The sequence below is a fragment of the Scyliorhinus torazame genome, chromosome 14 (assembly GCF_047496885.1).
Source record: "Scyliorhinus torazame isolate Kashiwa2021f chromosome 14, sScyTor2.1, whole genome shotgun sequence".
Lineage (NCBI taxonomy): Eukaryota > Metazoa > Chordata > Chondrichthyes > Carcharhiniformes > Scyliorhinidae > Scyliorhinus > Scyliorhinus torazame.
Genome location: NC_092720.1, coordinates 135,725,113 through 135,739,989, shown reverse-complemented (window position 1 = coordinate 135,739,989; position 14,877 = coordinate 135,725,113). Strand labels below are relative to the sequence as shown.

Genomic DNA, 14,877 nt, shown 5'->3' with positions numbered 1-14,877 from the left:
GGGGCCGAGACGGGGCCGGGGACGAGACGGGGCCGGGGCCGGGGCCGAGACGGGGCCGGGGACGAGACGGGGCCGGGGACGAGACGGGGCCGGGGCCGAGACGGGGCCGGTGACGAGACGGGGCTGGGGCCGGGGACGTGACGGGGCCGGGGACGAGACGGGGCCGGGGCCGGGGACGAGACGGGGCCGGGGACGAGACGGGGCCGGGGACGAGACGGGGCCGGGGACGAGACGGGGCCGGGGACGAGACGGGGCAGGGGACGAGACGGGGCAGGGGACGAGACGGGGCAGGGGACGAGACGGGGCAGGGGACGAGACGGGGCAGGGGACGAGACGGGGCAGGGGACGAGACGGGGCAGGGGACGAGACGGGGCAGGGGACGAGACGGGGCAGGGGACGAGACGGGGCAGGGGACGAGACGGGGCAGGGGACGAGACGGGGCAGGGGACGAGACGGGGCAGGGGACGAGACGGGGCAGGGGACGAGACGGGGCAGGGGACGAGACGGGGCCGGGGACGAGACGGGGCCGGGGACGAGACGGGGCCGGGGACGAGACGGGGCCGGGGACGAGACGGGGCCGGGGACGAGACGGGGCCGGGGACGAGACGGGGCCGGGGCCGGGGACGAGACGGGGCCGGGGACGAGACGGGGCCGGGGCCGGGGACGAGACGGGGCCGGGGCCGGGGACGAGACGGGGCCGGGGCCGGGGACGAGACGGGGCCGGGGACGAGACGGGGCCGGGGGACGAGACGGGGCCGGGGCCGGGGACGAGACGGGGCCGGGGGCCGGGGACGAGACGGGGACGAGACGGGGCCGGGACGGGGCCGGGGCCGGGGACGAGACGGGGCCGGGGACGAGACGGGGCCGGGGACGAGACGGGGCCGGGGACGAGACGGGGCCGGGGCTGGAGGGGAAGAGACGGGGCAGGGGCTGGAGGGGAAGAGACGGGGCAGGGGCTGGCGGGGGGATGAGACGGGGCAGGGGTTGGCGGGGGGATGAGACGGGGCAGGGGTTGGCGGGGGATGAGACGGGGCAGGGGCTGGCTGGGGGTTGAGACGGGGCAGGCGGGGATGAGACGGGGCAGGGGTTGGCGGGGGGATGAGACGGGGCAGGGGTTGGCGGGGGATGAGACGGGGCAGGGGCTGGCTGGGGGTTGAGACGGGGCAGGCGAGGATGAGACGGGGCAGGGGATGAGACGAGGCAGGGGCTGGTGGGGGATGAGACGAGGCAGGGGCTGGTGGGGGATGAGACGGTGCAGTGGCTGGCGGGGGATGAGACGGCGCAGGGGCTGGCGGGAGATGAGACGGCGCAGGGGCTGGCGGGAGATGAGACGGCGCAGGGGCTGGCGGGAGATGAGACGGCGCAGGGGCTGGCGGGAGATGAGACGGGGCAGAGGATGGCGGGGGATGTGACGGGGCAGAGGATGGCAGGGGATGTGACGGGGCAGGGGCTGGAGGGGAAGAGACGGGGCAGGGGCTGGAGGGGGGATGAGACGGGGCAGGGGCTGGCGGGGGGATGAGACGGGGCAGGGGTTGGCGGGGGGATGAGAATGGGCAGGGGCTGGCTGGGGGTTGAGACGGGGCAGGCGGGGATGAGACGGGGCAGGGGATGAGACGGTGCAGTGGCTGGTGGGGGATGAGACGGTGCAGTGGCTGGCGGGGGATGAGACGGGGCAGGGGATTAGACGGGGCAGGGGCTGGCGGGGGGATGTGACGGGGCAGGGGCTGGCGGGGGGATGTGACGGGGCAGGGGCTGGCGGGGGGATGTGACGGGGCAGGGGCTGGCGGGGGGATGTGACGGGGCAGGGGCTGGCGGGGGGATGTGACGGGGCAGGGGCTGGCGGGGGGATGTGACGGGGCAGGGGCTGGCGGGGGGATGTGACGGGGCAGGGGCTGGCGGGGGGATGTGACGGGGCAGGGGCTGGCGGGGGGATGTGACGGGGCAGGGGCTGGCGGGGGGATGTGACGGGGCAGGGGCTGGCGGGGGGATGTGACGGGGCAGGGGCTGGCGGGGGGATGTGACGGGGCAGGGGCTGGCGGGGGGATGTGACGGGGCAGGGGCTGGCGGGGGGATGTGACGGGGCAGGGGCTGGCGGGGGGATGTGACGGGGCAGGGGCTGGCGGGGGGATGTGACGGGGCAGGGGCTGGCGGGGGGATGTGACGGGGCAGGGGCTGGCGGGGGGATGTGACGGGGCAGGGGCTGGCGGGGGGATGTGACGGGGCAGGGGCTGGCGGGGGGATGTGACGGGGCAGGGGCTGGCGGGGGGATGTGACGGGGCAGGGGCTGGCGGGGGGATGTGACGGGGCAGGGGCTGGCGGGGGGATGTGACGGGGCAGGGGCTGGCGGGGGGATGTGACGGGGCAGGGGCTGGCGGGGGATGTGACGGGGCAGGGGCTGGCGGGGGGATGTGACGGGGCAGGGGCTGGCGGGGGGATGTGACGGGGCAGGGGCTGGCGGGGGGATGTGACGGGGCAGGGGCTGGCGGGGGGATGTGACGGGGCAGGGGCTGGCGGGGGGATGTGACGGGGCAGGGGCTGGCGGGGGGATGTGACGGGGCAGGGGCTGGCGGGGGGATGTGACGGGGCAGGGGCTGGCGGGGGGATGTGACGGGGCAGGGGCTGGCGGGGGGATGTGACGGGGCAGGGGCTGGCGGGGGGATGTGACGGGGCAGGGGATGGCGGGGGGATGTGACGGGGCAGGGGATGGCGGGGGGGGATGTGACGGGGCAGGGGCTGGCGGGGGGATGTGACGGGGCAGGGGCTGGCGGGGGATGTGACGGGGCAGGGGCTGGCGGGGGGATGTGACGGGGCAGGGGCTGGCGGGGGGATGTGACGGGGCAGGGGCTGGCGGGGGGATGTGACGGGGGCAGGGGCTGGCGGGGGGATGTGACGGGGCAGGGGCTGGCGGGGGGATGTGACGGGGCAGGGGCTGGCGGGGGGATGTGACGGGGCAGGGGCTGGCGGGGGATGTGACGGGGCAGGGGCTGGCGGGGGGATGTGACGGGGCAGGGGCTGGCGGGGGGATGTGACGGGGCAGGGGCTGGCGGGGGGATGTGACGGGGCAGGGGCTGGCGGGGGGATGTGACGGGGCAGGGGCTGGCGGGGGGATGTGACGGGGCAGGGGCTGGCGGGGGGATGTGACGGGGCAGGGGCTGGCGGGGGGATGTGACGGGGCAGGGGCTGGCGGGGGGATGTGACGGGGCAGGGGCTGGCGGGGGGATGTGACGGGGCAGGGGCTGGCGGGGGGATGTGACGGGGCAGGGGCTGGCGGGGGGATGTGACGGGGCAGGGGCTGGCGGGGGGATGTGACGGGGCAGGGGCTGGCGGGGGGATGTGACGGGGCAGGGGCTGGCGGGGGGATGTGACGGGGCAGGGGCTGGCGGGGGGATGTGACGGGGCAGGGGCTGGCGGGGGATGAGACGGGGCATGGGCTGGCGGGGGATGAGACGGGACAGGGGATTAGACGGGGCAGGGGCTGGCGGGAGATGAGACGGGGCAGGGGCTGGCGGGAGATGAGACGGGGCAGGGGCTGGCGGGAGATGAGACGGGGCAGGGGCTGGCGGGAGATGAGACGGGGCAGGGGTTGGCGGGAGATGAGACGGGGCAGGGGTTGGCGGGGGATGAGACGGGGCAGGGGCTGGCGGGAGATGAGACGGGGCAGGGGCTGGCGGGGGATGAGACGGAGCAGGGGCTGGCAGATGAGATGAGATGGGGCAGGGGCTGGTGGGGGATGAGACGGGGCAGGGGCTGGCGGGGGATGAGACGGGGCCGGGGACGAGACGGGGCCGGGGACGAGACGGGGCCGGGGACGAGACGGGGCAGGGGACGAGACGGGGCAGGGGACGAGACGGGGCAGGGGACGAGACGGGGCAGGGGACGAGACGGGGCAGGGGACGAGACGGGGCAGGGGACGAGACGGGGCAGGGGACGAGACGGGGCAGGGGACGAGACGGGGCAGGGGACGAGACGGGGCAGGGGACGAGACGGGGCAGGGGACGAGACGGGGCAGGGGACGAGACGGGGCAGGGGACGAGACGGGGCAGGGGACGAGACGGGGCAGGGGACGAGACGGGGCAGGGGACGAGACGGGGCAGGGGACGAGACGGGGCAGGGGACGAGACGGGGCCGGGGACGAGACGGGGCCGGGGACGAGACGGGGCCGGGGATGAGACGGGGCCGGGGACGAGACGGGGCCGGGGCCGGGGACGAGACGGGGCCGGGGACGAGACGGGGCCGGGGCCGGGGACGAGACGGGGCCGGGGCCGGGGACGAGACGGGGCCGGGGACGAGACGGGGCCGGGGACGAGACGGGGCCGGGGCTGGAGGGGAAGAGACGGGGCAGGGGCTGGAGGGGAAGAGACGGGGCAGGGGCTGGCGGGGGGATGAGACGGGGCAGGGGTTGGCGGGGGGATGAGACGGGGCAGGGGTTGGCGGGGGATGAGACGGGGCAGGGGCTGGCTGGGGGTTGAGACGGGGCAGGCGGGGATGAGACGGGGCAGGGGTTGGCGGGGGGATGAGACGGGGCAGGGGTTGGCGGGGGATGAGACGGGGCAGGGGCTGGCTGGGGGTTGAGACGGGGCAGGCGAGGATGAGACGGGGCAGGGGATGAGACGAGGCAGGGGCTGGTGGGGGATGAGACGAGGCAGGGGCTGGTGGGGGATGAGACGGTGCAGTGGCTGGCGGGGGATGAGACGGCGCAGGGGCTGGCGGGAGATGAGACGGGGCAGAGGATGGCGGGGGATGTGACGGGGCAGAGGATGGCGGGGGATGTGACGGGGCAGAGGATGGCAGGGGATGTGACGGGGCAGGGGATGAGACGAGGCAGGGGCTGGTGGGGGATGAGACGAGGCAGGGGCTGGCAGATGAGATGAGATGGGGCAGGGGCTGGTGGGGGATGAGACGGGGCAGGGGCTGGCGGGGGATGAGACGGGGCCGGGGACGAGACGGGGCCGGGGACGAGACGGGGCCGGGGACGAGACGGGGCAGGGGACGAGACGGGGCAGGGGACGAGACGGGGCAGGGGACGAGACGGGGCAGGGGACGAGACGGGGCAGGGGACGAGACGGGGCAGGGGACGAGACGGGGCAGGGGACGAGACGGGGCAGGGGACGAGACGGGGCAGGGGACGAGACGGGGCAGGGGACGAGACGGGGCAGGGGACGAGACGGGGCAGGGGACGAGACGGGGCAGGGGACGAGACGGGGCAGGGGACGAGACGGGGCAGGGGACGAGACGGGGCAGGGGACGAGACGGGGCAGGGGACGAGACGGGGCCGGGGACGAGACGGGGCCGGGGACGAGACGGGGCCGGGGATGAGACGGGGCCGGGGACGAGACGGGGCCGGGGCCGGGGACGAGACGGGGCCGGGGACGAGACGGGGCCGGGGCCGGGGACGAGACGGGGCCGGGGCCGGGGACGAGACGGGGCCGGGGACGAGACGGGGCCGGGGACGAGACGGGGCCGGGGCTGGAGGGGAAGAGACGGGGCAGGGGCTGGAGGGGAAGAGACGGGGCAGGGGCTGGCGGGGGGATGAGACGGGGCAGGGGTTGGCGGGGGGATGAGACGGGGCAGGGGTTGGCGGGGGATGAGACGGGGCAGGGGCTGGCTGGGGGTTGAGACGGGGCAGGCGGGGATGAGACGGGGCAGGGGTTGGCGGGGGGATGAGACGGGGCAGGGGTTGGCGGGGGATGAGACGGGGCAGGGGCTGGCTGGGGGTTGAGACGGGGCAGGCGAGGATGAGACGGGGCAGGGGATGAGACGAGGCAGGGACTGGTGGGGGATGAGACGAGGCAGGGGCTGGTGGGGGATGAGACGGTGCAGTGGCTGGCGGGGGATGAGACGGCGCAGGGGCTGGCGGGAGATGAGACGGGGCAGAGGATGGCGGGGGATGTGACGGGGCAGAGGATGGCGGGGGATGTGACGGGGCAGAGGATGGCAGGGGATGTGACGGGGCAGGGGATGAGACGAGGCAGGGGCTGGTGGGGGATGAGACGAGGCAGGGGCTGGCGGGAGATGAGACGGCGCAGGGGCTGGCGGGAGATGAGACGGCGCAGGGGCTGGCGGGAGATGAGACGGGGCAGAGGATGGCGGGGGATGTGACGGGGCAGAGGATGGCAGGGGATGTGACGGGGCAGGGGCTGGAGGGGAAGAGACGGGGCAGGGGCTGGAGGGGGGATGAGACGGGGCAGGGGCTGGCGGGGGGATGAGACGGGGCAGGGGTTGGCGGGGGGATGTGACGGGGCAGGGGCTGGCGGGGGGATGTGACGGGGCAGGGGCTGGCGGGGGGATGTGACGGGGCAGGGGCTGGCGGGGGGATGTGACGGGGCAGGGGCTGGCGGGGGGATGTGACGGGGCAGGGGCTGGCGGGGGGATGTGACGGGGCAGGGGCTGGCGGGGGGATGTGACGGGGCAGGGGCTGGCGGGGGGATGTGACGGGGCAGGGGCTGGCGGGGGGATGTGACGGGGCAGGGGCTGGCGGGGGGATGTGACGGGGCAGGGGCTGGCGGGGGATGAGACGGGGCATGGGCTGGCGGGGGATGAGACGGGACAGGGGATTAGACGGGGCAGGGGCTGGCGGGAGATGAGACGGGGCAGGGGCTGGCGGGAGATGAGACGGGGCAGGGGCTGGCGGGAGATGAGACGGGGCAGGGGCTGGCGGGAGATGAGACGGGGCAGGGGTTGGCGGGAGATGAGACGGGGCAGGGGTTGGCGGGGGATGAGACGGGGCAGGGGCTGGCGGGAGATGAGACGGGGCAGGGGCTGGCGGGGGATGAGACGGAGCAGGGGCTGGCAGATGAGATGAGATGGGGCAGGGGCTGGTGGGGGATGAGACGGGGCAGGGGCTGGCGGGGGATGAGACGGGGCCGGGGACGAGACGGGGCCGGGGACGAGACGGGGCCGGGGACGAGACGGGGCAGGGGACGAGACGGGGCAGGGGACGAGACGGGGCAGGGGACGAGACGGGGCAGGGGACGAGACGGGGCAGGGGACGAGACGGGGCAGGGGACGAGACGGGGCAGGGGACGAGACGGGGCAGGGGACGAGACGGGGCAGGGGACGAGACGGGGCAGGGGACGAGACGGGGCAGGGGACGAGACGGGGCAGGGGACGAGACGGGGCAGGGGACGAGACGGGGCAGGGGACGAGACGGGGCAGGGGACGAGACGGGGCAGGGGACGAGACGGGGCAGGGGACGAGACGGGGCCGGGGACGAGACGGGGCCGGGGACGAGACGGGGCCGGGGATGAGACGGGGCCGGGGACGAGACGGGGCCGGGGACGAGACGGGGCCGGGGACGAGACGGGGCCGGGGCCGGGGACGAGACGGGGCCGGGGCCGGGGACGAGACGGGGCCGGGGACGAGACGGGGCCGGGGACGAGACGGGGCCGGGGCTGGAGGGGAAGAGACGGGGCAGGGGCTGGAGGGGAAGAGACGGGGCAGGGGCTGGCGGGGGGATGAGACGGGGCAGGGGTTGGCGGGGGGATGAGACGGGGCAGGGGTTGGCGGGGGATGAGACGGGGCAGGGGCTGGCTGGGGGTTGAGACGGGGCAGGCGGGGATGAGACGGGGCAGGGGTTGGCGGGGGGATGAGACGGGGCAGGGGTTGGCGGGGGATGAGACGGGGCAGGGGCTGGCTGGGGGTTGAGACGGGGCAGGCGAGGATGAGACGGGGCAGGGGATGAGACGAGGCAGGGGCTGGTGGGGGATGAGACGAGGCAGGGGCTGGTGGGGGATGAGACGGTGCAGTGGCTGGCGGGGGATGAGACGGCGCAGGGGCTGGCGGGAGATGAGACGGGGCAGAGGATGGCGGGGGATGTGACGGGGCAGAGGATGGCGGGGGATGTGACGGGGCAGAGGATGGCAGGGGATGTGACGGGGCAGGGGATGAGACGAGGCAGGGGCTGGTGGGGGATGAGACGAGGCAGGGGCTGGCGGGAGATGAGACGGCGCAGGGGCTGGCGGGAGATGAGACGGCGCAGGGGCTGGCGGGAGATGAGACGGGGCAGAGGATGGCGGGGGATGTGACGGGGCAGAGGATGGCAGGGGATGTGACGGGGCAGGGGCTGGAGGGGAAGAGACGGGGCAGGGGCTGGAGGGGGGATGAGACGGGGCAGGGGCTGGCGGGGGGATGAGACGGGGCAGGGGTTGGCGGGGGGATGAGAATGGGCAGGGGCTGGCTGGGGGTTGAGACGGGGCAGGCGGGGATGAGACGGGGCAGGGGATGAGACGGTGCAGTGGCTGGTGGGGGATGAGACGGTGCGGTGGCTGGCGGGGGATGAGACGGGGCAGGGGATTAGACGGGGCAGGGGCTGGCGGGGGGATGTGACGGGGCAGGGGCTGGCGGTGGGATGTGACGGGGCAAGGGCTGGCGGGGGGATGTGACGGGGCAGGGGCTGGCGGGGGGATGTGACGGGGCAGGGGCTGGCGGGGGGATGTGACGGGGCAGGGGCTGGCGGGGGGATGTGACGGGGCAGGGGCTGGCGGGGGGATGTGACGGGGCAGGGGCTGGCGGGGGGATGTGACGGGGCAGGGGCTGGCGGGGGGATGTGACGGGGCAGGGGCTGGCGGGGGGATGTGACGGGGCAGGGGCTGGCGGGGGGATGTGACGGGGCAGGGGCTGGCGGGGGATGAGACGGGGCATGGGCTGGCGGGGGATGAGACGGGACAGGGGATTAGACGGGGCAGGGGCTGGCGGGAGATGAGACGGGGCAGGGGCTGGCGGGAGATGAGACGGGGCAGGGGCTGGCGGGAGATGAGACGGGGCAGGGGCTGGCGGGAGATGAGACGGGGCAGGGGTTGGCGGGAGATGAGACGGGGCAGGGGTTGGCGGGGGATGAGACGGGGCAGGGGCTGGCGGGAGATGAGACGGGGCAGGGGCTGGCGGGGGATGAGACGGAGCAGGGGCTGGCAGATGAGATGAGATGGGGCAGGGGCTGGTGGGGGATGAGACGGGGCAGGGGCTGGCGGGGGATGAGACGGGGCAGGGGCTGGCGGGGGATGAGACGGGGCAGGGGCTGGCGGGGGATGAGACGGAGCAGGGGCTGGCAGATGAGATGAGATGGGGCAGGGGCTGGTGGGGGATGAGACGGGGCAGTGGCTGGCGGGGGATGAGACGGGGCAGGGGCTGGCGGGGGATGAGTCGGGGCAGGGGCTGGCGGGGATGAGACGGTGCAGGGGCTGGTGGGGGATGAGATGGGGCAGGGGTTGGTTGGGGATGAGATGGGGCAGGGGCTGGCGGGAGATGAGATGGGGCAGGGGCTGGTGGGGGATGAGATGGGGCAGGGGCTGGTGGGGGATGAGACGGGGCAGTGGCTGGCGGGGGATGAGACGGGGCAGGGGCTGGCGGGGGATGAGTCGGGGCAGGGGCTGGCGGGGGATGAGACGGTGCAGGGGCTGGCGGGGGATGAGATGGGGCAGGGGCTGGTTGGGGATGAGACGGGGCAGGGGCTGGTTGGGGATGACACGGGGCAGGCATGGCGGGAATGAGACGGGGCAGGGCCTGGGCGGGGGGGGGAAAGAGGATGAGAGGGTGCAGAGGTTGGGACGGGGTGGGGGTGGGTGAGATGGTGCAGGGGTCAGGTGGTGGGAATGAGATGGCGCAGGGGCTGGGGTGAATGAGATGGCGCAAGGGTAGGGGGGGGGATTTGACACGGCACAGGTGTTGGGATGGGGAGGATGAGACAGGGCCAGGGTTGTGATGGGGTGGGTGAGACGGGGCATGAGTTGGATGGGGGGGATTGAGAGAGGGCAGCGGTTGTGAGGTGGGGATGAGAGAGGGCAGAGGTTTGGAGGGTGGGGATTACGTGGCAGGGGTTGGGAGAGAGGGAAGAGATAGGGCAGGGAGGATGGGAGGCTGAGACAGCATAGGGCAGGTGGTGGGATGAGAAGGGAGGGAGGAATGAGATGGGGCAAAGAAACAGGTGAGCCTGGGCAGGAGTTGGGATGGGGGGAGGATGAGACTGGCAGGGGTTGGGATGTGGGTATGAGACAGGGCTGGGGTTGGGGAATGAGATGGGGCAGGGGTTGGGGGAATTAGACGGGGCAGGGGTTGGGATCGGGGGGATGAGACGGGGCAGGGGCTGGTGGGGGATGGGACAGGGCAGGGGCTGGTGGGGGATGTGACGGGGCAGGGGCTGGAGGGGGATGAGACGGGGCAGGGGCTGGCGGGGGATGAGACGGGGCAGGGGCTGGCGGGGGATGAGACGGGGCAGGGGCTGGCGGGGGATGAGACGGGGCAGGGGCTGGCGGGGGGGATGAGATGCGGCAGGCGGGGGGATGAGACGGGGCAATGAGACGGGGCAGGGGCTGGCGGAGGTGAGACGGGGCAGGGGCTGGCGGGGGGGATGAGGCAGGTCAGGCGGGGATGAGATGGCGTAGGGCTGGCGGGGGGTGAGACGGCACAGAGGCTGGCGGGAGATGAGACGCCGCAGGGGCTGGCGGGAGATGAGACGGCGCAGGGGCTGGCGGGGAAAGTGACGGGGCAGGGGCTGGCGAAGGGTGTGACGGGGCAGGGACTGGCAGGGGATGAGACGGTGCAGGGGCTGGCAGGGGATGAGACGTGGCAGGTGGGGGATGAGATGGGGCAGGGGAGGGGCTGGCAGTGGGATGAGACGGGGCAGGGGAGGTGCTGGCAGTGGGATGAGACGGGGAAGCTGGCGGGGGGCATGAGACGGGGCAGGGGCTGGCGGGGAGATGAGACGGGGCAGGGGCTGGCGGGGAGATGAGACGGGGCAGGGGCTGGCGGGGGATGAGACGGGGCAGGTGATGAGACGGGACTGGGACGGGACAGGGGATGAGACGGAGCAGGGGCTGGCGGGAGATGAGACGTGGCAGGGGCTGGCGGGGGATGAGACGGGGCAGGGGCTGGCGGGGTTGAGACGGGGCAGGGGCTGGCTGGGATGAGACGGGACAGGGGCTGGCCGGGGATGAGACGGGGCAGGAGCTGGTGGGGGATGAGACGGGGCAGGGCATGTGACGGGGCAGGGGATGCGATGGGGCAGGGGTTGGCGGGAGATGAGACGGGGCAGGGGCTGGCGGGGGATGAGACAGGGCAGGTGTTGGCGGGGGATGAGACAGGGCAGTGGCTGGCAGGGGATGAGACGGGGCAGTGGATGAGACGGGGCAGGGGCTGGCGGGAGATGAGATGGGGCAGCGGTTGGTGGGGATGAGACGGGGCAGGGGCTGGCGGGGTTGAGACGGGGCAGGGCCTGGGGGGGGGGGGGTTGGGTTGGGGGGGGGGGGGGGGGAGAAGAGAGGAGGATGAGACGGGGCAGAGGTTGGGGGGGGGGGAAGAGGGTGAGTTGGGGCAGAGGTTAGGTGGGGGGGAATGAGATGGCGCAGGGGCTGGGGGGGAATGAGGTGGCGCAGGGGTTGGGGGGGGTTTGACACGGCACAGGTGTTGGGATGGTGAGGATGAGACGGGGCACGGGTTGTGATGGGGTGTGTGAGACGGGGGCATGGGTTGGATGTGGGGGTTGAGAGAGGGCAGCGGTTGGGAGGGGGAGGATGAGAGAGGGCAGAGGTTTGGAGGGTGGGGATGAGGTGGCAGGGGTTGGGAGAGAGGGAAGAGACAGGGCAGGTAGGGTGGGAGGCTGAGACGGCATAGGGCAGGTGGTGGGATGAGAAGGGAGGGAGGAATGAGATGGGGCAAAGAAACATATGAGCCTGGGCAGGAGTTGGGATGGGGGGAGGATGAGACTGACAGGGGTTGGGATGTGGGGATGAGATGGGGCAGGGGTTGGGGGAATGAGACGGGGCAGGGGTTGGGATCGGGGGGATGAGATGGGCCAGGGACAGGGTGAGAAGGGTATGGGGCAAAGAAATGGATGAGACAGGGCAGGGATTGGGGGAGGGATTAGATGGGCCAGGTGTTGGGAGGTGAGATGGGCCAGGGGTTGGTGGGGATGACACTGGGGAGGATGAGACGGGGCAGGGGTTGGGATGGGGAGGTTGAGACGGGGCAGGGGTTGGGATGGGGAGGATGAGACGGGGCAGGGGTTGGGATGGGGAGGATGAGACGGGGCAGGGGTTGGGATGGGGAGGATGAGACGGGACAGAGGTTGGGATGGGGGGGGGGGGGGGTGAGACAAGCAGGGGTTGGGATGGGAGGGGTGAGACTGGCAGGGTTTGGGATGGGGAGGATAAGACGGGGCAGAGGTTGGGATGGGGGGGGGTGAGACTGGCAGGGTTTGGGATGGGGGGGGGGGATGAAACGGGGCAGGGGTTGGGATGGGGGGGTGAGACTGGCAGGGTTTGGGATGGGGGGGGGGTGAGACTGGCAGGGTTTGGGATGGGGGGGACGAAACGGGGCAGGGGTTGGGATGGGGGAGGTGATGAAACGGGGCAAGGAATGGGATGGGGCTGACATGACAGACTGACCGGAAGGGGGTCCAGGCCCCGTTCTCTGGGATATTCCTGACCCGCCTGAGGCATCAGCTGACAGGGCAGAGCCGGTGACACAGCAGCAGCTGGGACAGTGAGAGGGAGCGGGGCCACGACTCAGGCCGTGGGGAAAGTTGTGTGGGGTGAAGTGGGCTGAGCTGTGCCATGACGGACCGACCAGACACCGATCCGCAAGTTCAAGTGATGAACACTGAGGCCTAGGCCTACCTGCATCCATTGTGCACAATCCGCTGTCACACCGAGAGCCGCCCGGCAACGCTGATTGACAGCTCACACCGACCAACCAGAGCACAGCAGCTCCACCGACGCCCCGCCTCCACTTGACCGCATCATGCGCAGATGCGACTGCGCTGTCGTCTGACCCTCCCATCCACTCCCCTGAAAGGTTGTTGCTCATCGGAAGTCCCTGCAGCGCCATCTTGTTATACGGAAACGACATCTTTTGCAGTTTGATCGAAATTGTCAACAATAAGTAAGCGGTGTCGCCAGGGTATTCGTGGATTTATTTACGGGCCGTAATTTGGAGCATGCGGTTACATACTTCCTTCACTCTTTCGACCGGTGGACTCGAGTTTGCCAGCGCCATGTTGTTGTAGGTCAGGTACACCTCGCGTCAGCGTTGAACAGTTCAGAATGGAGAGGTGACTGCGACGCCATGTTGTTGTACGGATGCTGCCACCCTGTTGTTGCATCTTAACTGGGACAAGGGTTTGATAAATAAGCTGACTTGAAATCTAACTGGAAAATGGTGATATCTTGTTCAGCCCATTCCTGTACCAACAGGCAGGGTAAAGTGGCCAAATCCATCTCATTCCACAGGTGGGTGTACCATGCAAGATCAGGACAATCTGTTTTTGCAGTGTCCAATTCATTCCACTTCAAAAGATGTTCCCTATGCAAACTTATTTTCGTGGTATTTAGCTTCAGATTTTATTTCCAAAACTCATTGTACTTTGAGCTGAGGTCAACAAGCATGGAAATCAATCAACATGTTTGAGCATCTTTAAATCAAGCTCCTGAGAATTCCCCACGTGAGTTTTAGTCTTCACAATATATAATAAATTAAACAATTGGCAGGGGCGGGGGGCGGCACTGGCAGACCATTCAGAGTGGGTTGGCTCTAGTTGAAGGCATGTCTGAAGGTTTGGCTCTCAAAAGTTTTGAATTTGCCTTTATACAGTGTGGGTCCTGTGCAGTTGGGCATTATACAGGTAGCCCCCCTTCCCCATGGGTATATTGTGCATTGCCCTAGAAGTTGAGATGTGGAGTAAAATATCTTTTGTATTGTGTTCCATTTGAGTCTTGTCAGAATAATCACTCTCCCCCTTCAATCCTGTATATTTCTCTGCTCCTCCTCTTCCACCCAGACATGCTCAGGGTTGTCGGAAAGAGAGCGTACAAGAAATCACTCATTTATGAATTGCCCTTCCATCCCAGTTCCATCATATGAAAAATCTGAAGCTCCGACTTGTCACAGTGATTTTCTTCCATTTGAAGACCCAAAGCAGATCTGTCATGATCCCATGAGCCAATCCAGCAAGGAACCATACTTTACATCTTTAGCACCATGGTGGTTGACTGAGGAACCCCAGAATGGGAAAAATCAACATCAAGTACCCCTTTTTTTTAAAAACAATTTTATTGAGGTTTATTTTGGCATTGTGAACAGTTACAGCTAACAGAAATGTGCAAACATCAATATAAAACCACTACTTCTATCAAACCATGCTGCACATGCCCGCTCCTCTCCCCTAGACACTACCTGCCTATCCCTCCTAATCTACCCCCCCCCCCGCTGACGTTCACTCTCCCGCAAAGAAGTCGATGAATGGTTGCCACCTTCGGGCGAACCCCAGTACAGATCCCCTCAAGGCGAACTTAATTTTTTTCCATAGCCAGAAAACTTGACATGTCCGAAAGCCATAGTTTGGTCTTTGGGGTTTTGAGTCCCTCCATGCCAGCAGTATCCGCCGCTGGTTCGCTGGTCCTCCCGCGCATCTAGCGCACTTGTCCTCAATGCCAAAGAATTTGCTCATCCGAGCTACCGTCATGTGGGCCCGGTGAACGACCTTAAATTGAATCAGGCCGAGCCTGGCACATGTTGCGGTTGCCCTACTCAGAACTTCCGCCCACAGCCCGTCCTCTATCTCCTCGCCGAGCTCCTCTTCCCAATTGAGTTTCAGTTCCTCCGTCTGGGACTCTTCCCCCTTCATGTGCACCTTGTAGATATGCGAGACTCTACTCTCTCCTCCTCCTCCTCTCGAGACTATTATGTCCTGGATCCCAATGGTGGGAGGTGTGGGAAGGATGGGACCTGTCTGCGTACAAAGTCCCGCATCTGTAAGTACCTAAAGTCATTTCCCCTTACCAGCCCAAATTTCTCCTCCAAGCCCCTCAAACTCGCAAAGCTCCCCTCCAAGAACATATCGCCCACCCTCCCCGCCCGCCGCCATGTTCGAAACCCTCCATCCATGTT

The 14,877-nt window shown here is 70.0% G+C and overlaps 2 protein-coding genes across 2 annotated transcripts in view; one reads left to right on the top strand and one right to left on the bottom strand.

The window, feature by feature from the left end:
- The window catches only part of atg4b (autophagy related 4B, cysteine peptidase), a 151,109-nt gene extending 138,154 nt beyond the window's left edge, over nt 1–12,955 (bottom strand). Inside the window, exon 1 of the mRNA XM_072474933.1 lies at nt 12,609–12,955. Within this exon, the coding sequence (XP_072331034.1) occupies nt 12,609–12,840 (232 nt within the window). The 5' untranslated portion in view covers nt 12,841–12,955. The remainder of the gene's footprint in view (nt 1–12,608) is intronic.
- A 65-nt stretch (nt 12,956–13,020) lies between these two features.
- The window catches only part of LOC140390065 (peroxynitrite isomerase THAP4-like), a 263,983-nt gene continuing 262,126 nt past the window's right edge, over nt 13,021–14,877 (top strand). Inside the window, exon 1 of the mRNA XM_072474935.1 lies at nt 13,021–13,220. Coding sequence (XP_072331036.1) covers nt 13,147–13,220 — 74 coding nt within the window. The 5' untranslated portion in view covers nt 13,021–13,146. The remainder of the gene's footprint in view (nt 13,221–14,877) is intronic.